This window comes from Apaloderma vittatum, unplaced genomic scaffold, assembly GCF_000703405.1.
Source record: "Apaloderma vittatum isolate BGI_N311 unplaced genomic scaffold, ASM70340v1 Scaffold46058, whole genome shotgun sequence".
In the NCBI taxonomy this organism is placed as follows: Eukaryota; Metazoa; Chordata; class Aves; order Trogoniformes; family Trogonidae; genus Apaloderma; species Apaloderma vittatum.
This window is the reverse complement of record NW_009732115.1, coordinates 1-12,102: the sequence shown is the minus strand read 5'-3', so window position 1 is coordinate 12,102 and position 12,102 is coordinate 1. Positions and strand designations below refer to the sequence as shown.

The window sequence follows — 12,102 nt, the reverse complement described above, 5'->3', positions numbered from 1 at the left end:
CCTGGTGGCCCAGCAGGAAGGAGCCCGCAGCGGGGCCCATTCAGCGCTTCCCCGCGCCCTCGTGTTGCTCCTAGTCAGCTGGGTTCCAGTAAGATCTGCAGGAGGGTTTTGAACAGCTGTGTAGGCTCCTGTTGCCGCTTTTCGGTTTTCAGGGTCCCGTTTGTTCTTGTCATATTTGACAAATAGCTTTTTGCCACTTCATCCCAGAATAGTGCAACGTGCTTGGCTCAGTTAAATGTCGACTGAATTGCAGAGTGTGAGATTGGGCTTACCTCCCTCTTAAACCACACTGGGAGCCTTGGCTGAGGATGATTTCAAAGTTGTAACGTAGTGCATCATATTCTCTTGAAAAGCCTTAAGGGCGGGCAAGGAGGTTGCTTTACCACATTCCCTGAGTTGTGATCTTGTGCATGGGATGAGCCTGTTGGTAATGTGGCATTAGACAAGTTCTGGACACCTTGCTTGACAAGGCCTGGTCCAGCAGCAGTTCGTAGCACATCAGTGACTACTGATGACAAGAGAGCTGGCCAGAAAATGCAACGGGAGGGAGAAGAATAAGAGTTCCCTTTGTAAAGAGGAACATAAAAATTAATTTTCTAAGAAAAGACTGCCTAGCTGATTGGGGACTTTTATCAACCGCTGAGAACTTTGTCTCACTGTGCATCTTTCAAAGCAGAGGTTTAATATGCTGATAGTTCCAGGGGTCAAATAACTCTATAAATTAATTTTTACAGTGTTATAATAGAAGGTAGAGTACAGGAATGAAAACTCATGTTTCAGAAGAGAGACATCAGTATAAAGGGTGCATGTGTACAGCAGTATTTGCTTTTAATTTGAAAATGTAAACTTTTTTAAACACTTAAACAGAAATATCGTTTGTGTTCTAGGAGCTGGGAAAACAACTCTTCTAAACTACATACTCACAGAACAGCATGATAAAAGAATAGCAGTTATTCTGAATGAGTTTGGAGAAGGTACGTAAAACTGATGAAACATTTTTTAGCCATAAATTAGCAAAAGTATAAAATTTCTGGAAATCAAGGATGTTACAGTTTTAAATGCAATACTGAAGTTATTGACATACCTCATAGTCTTCAGAAGGGCAAAAACTCTTTTGGATGGTGTTCTTAAAGTGGTGCTGTGAATTAATCCATTTTGTACATAAATTCAGTCTCTCGGAGTGAAGTAAATAAATATATCACCCTGTTGGAAGCACTGTACCTCCATATGTGCTGCTCAGTTTCCAGCAAATGGAAATTGAAGTAATATGTTGGTAGATAACATTTTCTTTCCACTTCCCTCAACCATTTACACATCACAGATAATCCTAGATGAAGCAAGTAGGAAGATGTGTCCTTGGTGTCTGTGGTTCTTTGAATTCTTTGCTTTACTTCTCAAGATTTTAAACTGTTATGACTGTAATTTCATATCTGTACCATAGTCAGTGTTGGTTACAGTTTGCACTGTGTTGTTGGTTTTTTTGTTTGTTTGTTTTCATTGACAAAGATGCAAACCACTTTTCTGGTCATGGAGCCTGAAATAAAATATAGAGATGGCGCTTTATTAGATATGGAAGTAGAACCTGACTTCCCTTTCTTAGCAAAGTTTGAGGCACTTATGTTGTACTTTCATCACCTGGGTTTTGTTTTTGTAGAAACAACTTGACTTTGGCTTTTAAATTTCTTATAAAATGGAAAATACTCATTTCTGAAGAACATGTCAGAAACGTGATCTCAGAAGAAAAAAAACACCTCAAAATCCAAGAGTGAAAATGTATACCAGCTTAAATCTTTAGTATGTCTTTTGCAGGCATTGTCAAGCAAATCTGTAGATTAAAATTATAGAACTACTTGTATTTCCAGGAAGTGCCTTGGAGAGATCCCTGGCAATCAGTCAGGGGGGAGAACTCTATGAAGAATGGCTGGAACTCAGAAATGGCTGCCTGTGCTGTTCAGTAAAGTAAGGAAGGACCATCGTACAAGTTTTTACAGTGGGTTTTGGGGGAATTGAGGAAAGGAGAGGACATCCAGGATTTGATCCTAAAACTGATGGTAGTATTGATTGAGACTTCTTTTGTCAGATAAAATAACAGTTTAGATTTGGGAGATTGAAATTACTTCTTTTTGCTGCCTTACTGGATGTGGACCTAGCGTCTTTCAGAAAAGTAACCTAAATACGAACTTACACGCCATTGGGATATTGTACAGTAGGGAGCTCTCCCTTTTTTGTTAATGTTATATGCTTTTATTTAGAGAGCTAAAGATTCAGGGAGGCTTTAACAAGGATTCAAGTTTCCTAATTTCCACATTAAATACTTGCTCTGTGTCTCTTTCTCTGTATTTTGGTTAGTACTTGGATATTTTATACCTCGGAAATGAGGGAGGGGGAAGCTTCTAGTGGTCTAATGAAGCACAGTATTCCAAACTGTAAGCCAATAGTCAGGAGTGCATTTGCTTTTCTGATGTGGTCTTTACCCTGTTTGTTTGAATGGTAGGCTGGTTGTGCCAAGTTTGTAATAAAGGTGACGACCTGTTTTTCCTGAGAATTTGGAATAACTGGTCCTGTGCCTTAAACTGGGATAGCAGGTGGAGAAAGAAGACTGTGTTGCATTGTGTTCTACTGGAATGTAGGAATGCTGCCCTTGTTGCTGTGTTTTATGTACATTGGTTTCTTATTTAAAATGCCATACATTTCTGTTTCAGGCTGACTTCATTAGCTGAAATTTAAGTAAATGACACCTCTTGATTTTTGCCTTAGATAGGGTGGAAAGCAATAGAACATGGTTCAGTTTGACCCCCCCTGCTCCACACACCCCTCTTTCTTTTTGTAATTTCATCTGTCAAACCAGATAGTTATGTATTTACATAGGCTTAGCACTCTTTAGAGGGTTTTCAGTGTTTGAAAATAAATCTTCATTTAAATTACATTTATTATGCCTGCTGCGAGTAAGCAAATGTGATTTTCAGACTAAAATGAAAAAGAAAACTACAATATGCCTAATACTAGAGCAGCAGCTTCCTGACTGAATTTTCGCTGTAGACTGCAAGTCCTTTGCTCAGAGGCCTTGGGCCTTTGCTTTGATGCCGATGACGCTGTGTTTTATATTAGAAGATACATGTTTATACACGCTTTAGCTTGTATTCTCTATTCTCAGGTTTAATTCTTTCTTCTTACAGGGACAATGGTGTGAAGGCTATTGAGAACCTTATGCAACGGAAAGGAAAATTTGACTATATATTGTTAGAAACAACTGGCTTGGCAGATCCAGGTAATTCATGTTATGTTTTTCATAACCATGATTATTATTCTGTTTTTATGAAGAACTTATTTGCTCACCAGTCAGTTCACTGTGCAAAATGTAGAGTGGTGAGTTGTCAGACATGTGCTTTGATTGCCGTATAGATTGAAACCGAATTGAGTAAGGTGCAGAAGCAGAGTTGTGGGTGGAGTTGTTTAGTTGGGTCATTTGTTTTGTTTCTTTGAGCTTGCTCTAAAGCATAACAGAATTAAAATGTATTCTATCAAGAGAAGACACTGGGCTTAGCACACTGTGAAACTAGTAGTTTTCAGTAGATCTTTGCTTTTCTATATTACTATTTTTAAAGTCTAATTATTAGCATATGATGTATTGTTACATTGGTTGTGATAGACTGTGTTTTGTGAAGTCATAAAATATTCTGTGAAACAGACTAAAACGTTCTGGTAGGTACAAAACAATAGTAGATCTTAAATTTATTGTGTGCTCTTTAGTGGTATTTACTATAAAGAGGTGTTTGAACTTAACTGCTTTAGAGAGCTATTACTAACATAAGCTTTTCTCAGAACCGTCTCAATTAAAAATGTGTTGTTGATTGAGGGTGAAGGAAATTCTTATCAGAAGTTCAATTGTTTCCCATTTAGGAGACTGACACTTTCTAGCTGAAAACTAAGTAGTTGTCATACTAAAGTAATTTTCTTGAAAAGAAAGGACATTGATTTGGCCTCTGTTACATACAAATTCTGTTTGAGTCAAATGTGAAAACTATTAAGCTTTTTGGAAGAGAAATCAATGGATAACAGACAACCATTAAATGTTGTGGCCCATGCTATATCTTGTGTGAGTAAACACTGTGAACACCTGACAGGTATTTGGTGTTGATTCAGAATGATGTTTGGAGAACTGTGTCTTGTTGCTGCAGGTGAACAGTTTTAGGTGTTAGAATGAGTTTAGTTACTGGTATTTTCTGTTAATTCTTTTTTTGAGATGTCTTAGCCTGCCAGTAACTAAGGATCTGATAATTGAAAAAAACAAGTACTGTCATTGCTGTCAGCTCCTCTTTTCCTTGATCTTGTGGCACTGATATTTTAAATAGTTCATAGGTTTATCTTTTTTTTTAAGTATAGAGCATACTCTTTGGTTGCTAGAATGTTTTACAGGGCCATTTTAGCAGAAAACAGGAGTAGCATACTTCTAAGCCGTGTATAATACCTAGTTACCCGATTACAGAATCCAAGTCCTTGATTGAATGTGGTCCCGGTTGTTCAAATAATTGCTGGTTATTTTTGCTCAAGAGTTGTCAGTTTAGTGTGTTCCATTTTACATCCTGAAGCAGTATAAATGACTATACAGAGAAGAGAGAATACTGCATGTTTCATTATTCCAGAAGCACCTCACCTGAATAGAAATTCAGTGAATTATGAGGCCTAGCATGTGAAAAACAATATAATCATATAATCGTATGATAATTCAGTTTGGAAGGGATCTTAGGAGGCCTTTGGTCCAACTTCTTGCCCAAGAGGGTCAGCTGTAAGGCAAGACCAGGTTCTTAGGGATGTGGCAGTTGTGTATCTCCATCCTCAGATGTTAAACATGACATAGCTTCTGAAGACAACCTGTTCTATGTCTGTCTTTTTGTGATGAAAAAACTTCTTTCTGATAGATGTGATCTTACTTACTTAACAGTTGTCTCCCATCCTTCTGCCACAGCCTGGCTCAGTCTTCACCACGACTCAGTGAGTGTAGTACTAAGGAAGCTGCTCATAGGTTCTGGAGAAACTGTCCTCTCTGTGGGCTGAAAAATGCAGTTCCCCTACCTCTCCCTGTAGACACTATGCTCTGGCCTCAGCTGTCTTGGTGATCGTACATGGATATCTTCCCTGTATGGGGAATCACCACACTGGAAGTGATAGCCGGGTGTGGGATTGAAAGTGCTAAATAGAGGAGAATAACCTCCCTCAGCCGTGCTTCTGCTCCAACAGTGTACTTTTGGCCTTCTTTGATCCTGGGGCACACCTGTTGCTTGGCTTGTTGCCTGCCAGGACCCCCATGGCCTTATCTGTAGACCTGTCCGCCAGCCAGTTTGTCCTTAGCCTGTGGCGTTGCCAGGACCTCTTTGTTCTTAAGTGTATTACTTAATGTTTCTCTTTGCTGAATTTCATCAGGTTCTTATTGGCCATTGCTGCCTGCCTGGCCAGGTACCTCTGAAAGATAGCTCTGCCCTTAGATGTATCAACTGCTCTTTCCGAATTTGGTGTACTCCACAAATCTGACAGGCATGTCTTCCATCCCCTCCTGGGTTCCTTGTGGCGATACCGAACAGGACAGGTCCCAGGATAGATTCCTGCAGTATTCTACTTCCTACTGGATTCCAGGTAGGGTATGACTAGTTTACTGCATCCTTTATAGCTTAATTATTCAACCATTTTTACCTCGTTGCCTTTTCATTCAGACAGATGATGTCCCAGCTTGGTTACTAGAATATCTAGAAAGACAATGTTGAAAAAATGGCTAGAGGTGATGTAAATGGCATGCAGTGCTCTCCCTTTGTCCACAAATAGAATAATTTTTTCACAGAAGGCTAGTTACGGCCTTCCCAGAGTGATTAGGTGTGATTTACCATTGCAGACTTCCCTATCTGTTTGCAGATTGACTCTTCATTAGATGTTTCTTTGTCTTAAACTTAGCTAAAGCCAGAAGCTTTCCTGTGCAGATCTGAGATAATGAAGGAAAACATTGGAAAATATTCTTTTTTTTGTACCTGGCTATTCTTGACTTCACCCTCGTGACTTATGATGTAAGAAATTGCATAGAAGAGTTTATAGAGACTGGTGAGGAAAACAAGGTCTCTAGGATGGAACTCATTCCTTTCAAATATCCCAATTCCATTTTTCTTTAACTATTTAATCTCCCTTTTTACCTCCTTTTGTGTATGTGTGCCATGACCTGGAAATGGTGGCTGAAAGGTCAGGAGGGGGAATACAGAATTTTTTAGAAATGAGGGAGACTTGGAGTGTAGTAATGGCAGGTAGTTGATATTACTGAATATTACTAAAGGTAATTTAGACAACTTACATGCATCTGGAATTGTGTGAGGGTTTTTTAAAAGCTTTTTTGTAGTCATAGCTGTTGATGCACACACAAGTATAAGCTTTGGAAGCTGTTAGGTGAAATGTGTTGGGCATTTGACATTATGATGCTTTCTGAATTTGGAAGAGAGAAATTTGAAGGACAGTGCTACAAGTAAAGGTTTTTCAGTGGAATATCTGAATATTGATGGTTTACTGGAAAATGTAAGTTTTGCAACTAAATGTACATCACTTCTTAGGAGCTGTGGCCTCCATGTTCTGGGTTGATTCCGAGCTGGGAAGTGACATCTACCTTGATGGTAAGAAATGCAGCTTGTTTTCCAGCATATTGGCATTCTGCGCCTGGATTTAGTGTAATCGATTCTTATCATTTAAGGCAAGGTTTCCAGAGATGTTTAAAACGCGTGATCTTGCTTCTCAGATCCCCAAATTTAATGGCAGAGATCCACGTACTTATTCTGATGCTTTTTTATCTACTTGTTGGGCTGCTTTCAGTGTGCTAAATCCAACAAAAGTTGTGTAATGCTTTGCTAAGGGATCAGATAGGGTGAGATCTTGATGTGGTGTAAGGGAGGAAGAAAACCGTATTAGTTAGATGTTATGAAACATTACTTAGGAGTAATATTACATCTTTCATCACTGTTTTTTTTTCCAGTGCAGTGTTTCCTAAATTGTTTCCTTTTTCCTGAGCTCTTAACTTGTCAATATCTGAACTTCACTGCGTTTTCTGCCTTCTTTGTCTATTGTAGTCTTGTCAGCTCTGGTATTTGCTGTGTTCCAATAAAAATCTGACTTTACCGTAATGTAAATCATTACTATATATAGTTAAAGAGCATGTTGAATATTGGTTTGGTTTATCTTTTTAATGTAGGAAGAAAAATTTGTCTAGAAAATATCCTACTAACACTTCGGTCAGTCTACAAAATGCCCAAGGAAGTATTCAGTTGAAGAGCAAACAGGTTCCTAAATTTCTGACAGAGAATTGCGGATTCCTGGTCACTTACAATCGTAGTAACTGTCTAGCTCAGTCAGACCCCTTAATTTGTTTGATAACCTGTAAAAGCATATCTCAGCCAAGTTACTATTGCAGAAAAAGGAGGGGCATACACCTGAGAATTTATCTCACCTGGTTTGTATTTTTTTTTTTTTATCACAGATGAGTAACAAATAAGAAAATAATTAGGTAACAGGTCTAATGTTCAGATACTTTTAACCCTTCCAGTATATTATAAGCAGCTGTAAATGTGATAATATTGTTTGTTACTTTAGTAGATGCACAGGAGGTTTAAAATTTTTTAAAGTGTTTTCTGTTTTCAGTCGATTTTTATTCCATTTTAATGTTCTCTTTTAGGTATTGTATCTGTTGTTGACGCAAAGTATGGATTGCAGGTAAGTTACTGGGCTTCCTACATGATTTAAAACCACAACATTAAAACAGCTATTGCAGTAATGTTCATATGGGTGAATTACGTTGTCACAGCAGCTTTAATTCTTAAAATGGATGAGGATGTATTTCAGTTGCTGTGATACATTAGTACTATATTTTGAGTGGAAACAAGGACGTGCTGGTACAGTAATTTAGATTCTTATCAACTCATCATCATGTGGAGTTCGAGTTGCCAGGTTGCTAGACACTTGATTCCTTCTAGTTCTGTCACTACAGTCAAGAATCTTGGTTGTATTCCAGATAGGCATTTGGATTACTGTAAAAACTGGATAAATTTGTCTTAGAGTGTGTCATTGATCCATATTCCTTGAGAGGAGTAAGAGCGGACCTCTGATACCAGTGTGGTAACGTGTGTTAGGGATCAGATCAGGAAAGGCACTAATGTAATGGCTGCTGTGGTGAGGAGAGAAGAGAGAGCCAGGTGTCTAGGTACCATTTCAGATTGAAAGATTATTTCATTATAGGGAAGCAGACGAAAAGAGCATGTATTGGAGTAATCTGCATAAAGTGTAATGTAAAAACAGACCTATAGAACACTAAGTTTGGATAACAGCAGAAATTGTGTTTAAATCAACTTTTTTTTTTGTAATAGCTAGCCATAAATATAACTACTTGCAACTTAATAACTTAGTAAGTGACTGCTTCAATTAGGTATTGATTTTGAAGGATTCAAAATAGAACTGACCAGAAGGGATGCCTCCATGGTGAAAATCACCATCATGCTGTAGTACTGTTTTAAATATCTCTGTATTTGACAAGGGCTGCAAAAAGCAGAGAAGATTGAATAATACTGGTTAAAAAATAAGCAAATGATCCCTCCTTTATAACATTTTATTTTCTTTGGAGTATTTAGGTTTCTTGTTTCAGCTGAGCTGATCTAACAGGTGCTTTACCAAAAGGAGATTGTCCTGTCAATCTGTATTGCAGCAGGACAGAACTAATCTAGCCCCATAGCAAGCCAGTTTGTCGAGTTAAGCCATCCTGTTTTGCAAGGACTTTTACTTATAGAGCTGCTGGTAGAAGATTGGGCAGACATAAAGCTGGTCTGCCCTTTTAAGCAGGAGCTGACTTTTAAATGAGCTCAACTATCACAAGAAACAACAGCATGTCTTAAGTCAGCCCCCTTTTCAGCAAAGTGCTCTCACACTAATTTGAATGTGTTTTATCACTTGAAAAATTGTTGTTCTGTTTATCTTTCTCTTCATGCAATGTTGATTTATTGGCTTGAATCGAATATAATTTTGTGGCACACAGCAGCACTGAATTACTATTATTTTATAATTTTTTTTAATATTTGAGCTTTCAAGTAGTATGTTAAAACCAACACAAAATATTTTGTAACACTTAGCTTTTCTACCCATTATTATCTTTTGACAGCTCACTGAAAACTCCTACATTATGTAATCAGTAAGCCTGTACAACACTAACATCCACTCAGAATAATAAAAACTTAAGACTTCCTCAGTTGTATGCGAGGTGAACAACTTGTGCTTTGTATAAAGGACTTCCTAACTTGCACAGTTCTTCTGGTTTCAAATCTTAACCTCAGGATCTGCTTGTGAGTCAAAGACCTTTGGAATCCATACAGGTTATGACATTGAGATAATAGGCAGCAATTTAAGGGTGTCATGCTCAAAAGAGCCAACCCATGACAAGAAAATGTGATAAATAGCACCCTGTGACCAGTCAGCCAAATTGAAACTGAAGTGGTAATTGATATTCTGGGTTGTCACTCTAATGGATTTGTCACCCAGCAATCTGAAATACTAATTCTTTTAATCAAGGGCAGACAGTTGGACAACTTGAAATGCCGGTTTTCTACTTTCAAGACTTGACATCTAGACTACTTACATTGTTCTTTTCAGGACAACAAATCTGACAACATTTAATTCAACAGAATCAAAATCGAAAGGATTGCAAAGAAGAAGTCAGAGGGGAGGTTCCCTCCAAGTCATCCTTTTGTTTTGCTTTGCTTAAGTTCTGAACAATCAGGGAATAGTGGTGGGGTTTTTTGTTTTGCTTTTGTGTTTTTTTAAGGTGACAGACTGACAGTATGCAGTAATCGTATTTCTGACTTTCAAGTCAGGTAATGTTAGATGTCTGATAATTCCACTAGAAGACAAAACAGCTTTCTAGGGTTTTTTATTTCCCATGATGATTAACTCTACTTTCATTTGGTATTGTGGTGTCTTTAATTTTACAATAATATTCCTGGTACATGTAGAGCTGTTGAAAGAATGCACAGAACTCTAATCTTCCCAGAGATGTAAGGTGTAAGTGATGAGCTCTTACGAATATTATAGCTTCAGTTTAGAATTTTACTGCCTCCAGGTGCCTGTGATGCTTGTTCCCCAGAGATTTTCTGCCTCTCTGTCAAAAAATAACTTGTAGCTGAATCTTTGCTGCTTTGGTGTAGTCTGTTGCTCTGCCTAAATGAAGTAGGGCTTTATGTTGCTAAACTTCATGCTGCTGCTTGAGATGCAGACATTTTTTCCCCTTTCACTAGTTCCCTTTTGAGGACGTGAGCTTGGACAGGCAGGTGGAGCACAAAGCTGCAGGTGGTGCTAAACTCTGGCAGCATGACCAGAAGCTTCTGCTTTTGTCAGTGCCCACTGAGTCTTCTGCCCAGTTACAGCCTGAATAGGAATAGGCTGCAGACGCTGATGTTGGGCAGACTTGCCAAGGAACAGTGGTTTATTTGTACAAACCCAGAAAAAGCGCTAAGACTTTTTACGGTTGAAGTAGTTTGTCACATCCTCCAGAGAAAAGGAATATGGAGTTATGCATATGAAATCCTATGCTGCAAGCCTAATGCATTGTTAACACTTACTTGACATCACACTATTAAAATTACTATACTTAAATTTTTTCACGTATATTTTTCTATAGTTACTGTATGTCATGGTGACTTTATAGCTGATGAGAAATCTAAAAACTAACTAAAATATAGTACAATTTTCCAACTCCTTAGCATTCTAATAAAAAAATTCATTGGAAGACTTTTCATAAAAGAGATTCTAAGATTTATATAATGGTGAACTTTTTCACTGTCATTTTACAGAAAAATTCTTGATGCTATCTTCAATACGTTGTTGAAAAATATAACTCAACTGAACTGGATTTAACTTCAGTAATTGCAAATTAATTTAAATAATTTGAATTTTCTTAATCCAATTGTTTAATTTTTTGTTTAGCACTTGACAGAGGAAAAACCGGAAGGCCTTGTCAATGAAGCATCTCGGTATGGATGTATAAATTAATTTTATATATCACAGTTAGGAACTCCTCTGTATAGAAGTTCATTAGAAATAGCTTCTTTTTCTTTTGTAAGGCTTATTTCTTCTCCTTTGCTTTTAAACCAGGGTAGATTGGTGTAATAGGTGATAGAAAAGTGACCATATGCTGCATTTAGTCTTTTTGCCAAGGTCCGACTCTTCTAATACGTATTTTAAGAGGGATGACGTTTTATATAAGTATCGGGGGAAAGAAAGAATTGCATGCTCAAAATAGATAAAGGAGTATTTTTTGCTGTATGTGGGGCCACGGTGATTAAGGGAAATTACAGTAATGGAAGTCTTCATAAAGCAAAGAGACTTCAGATATGACTTTAGAAAGACTACGTGCAAGAGATATAGGGGCTTGTGAAGTTGGTAGATCACCAAGCACTTTTGTTTAGATGACATTTAAAAAAAACCACAAAAAACCAAACCAACCAAAACCAACCCCACCCAAAAACTAACAAGCCTTTGTAGGTTGGGTAGACTTCTCTTACAGCAGAGAAGAGCACCTCAAGGAGAAGCCAGTAGTACTTCAGTCATACTCTATGATGTTCTAGTTTAATGAATGCTTATCTTTCTGTACTAACAGTGCTCATACTATTTTTTTTTCTTTTTTTGGTGCTAAGGGGGGTATGGTATTTCTGCCTTACAGAAAAAGTATTTGTCTATTTTTTCTTATTTTTTTTTTCTTAATGCATAGGCAGGTTGCATTAGCTGATCTTATAATCATCAATAAAACAGATTTGGTTTCTGAGGAAGAACTGAGTAAAGTCAGAACATCTGTCAGGTATGAAACTTTTGGCATAACTAACACTGTATTTTTATTTAAAAATAACTTACTTCGTGCTGTTAATACAGAAATTAGATTTTATGATTACATTGACAAAAATCGTTAACTCAGAAGCACTGGAGAGACTGCCCATTTCTAAAGGCTTTTTTAATACTTTTACGAGCTTACCCAGTCTCAGCAATTTACCTGTGTAGGTGAAATTTGGTGTTACTTACTGTCGTGGTTTGACCCTGGCCGGCAGC

The 12,102-nt window shown here is 37.6% G+C and overlaps 1 protein-coding gene across 1 annotated transcript; it reads left to right on the top strand.

Moving 5' to 3' along the window:
• Positions 1 to 887: 887 nt before the first annotated feature.
• On the top strand, positions 888 to 11,857 carry LOC104278418 (COBW domain-containing protein 1; the record flags this gene model as incomplete). The annotated part of the gene is made up of 7 exons (XM_009875386.1): positions 888 to 974; positions 1,863 to 1,959; positions 3,177 to 3,268; positions 6,585 to 6,644; positions 7,697 to 7,734; positions 10,987 to 11,033; positions 11,771 to 11,857. Coding segments are annotated over 7 exons (508 nt in total), but the record flags the coding sequence as incomplete, so codon positions are not given.
• Positions 11,858 to 12,102: the final 245 nt, after the last annotated feature.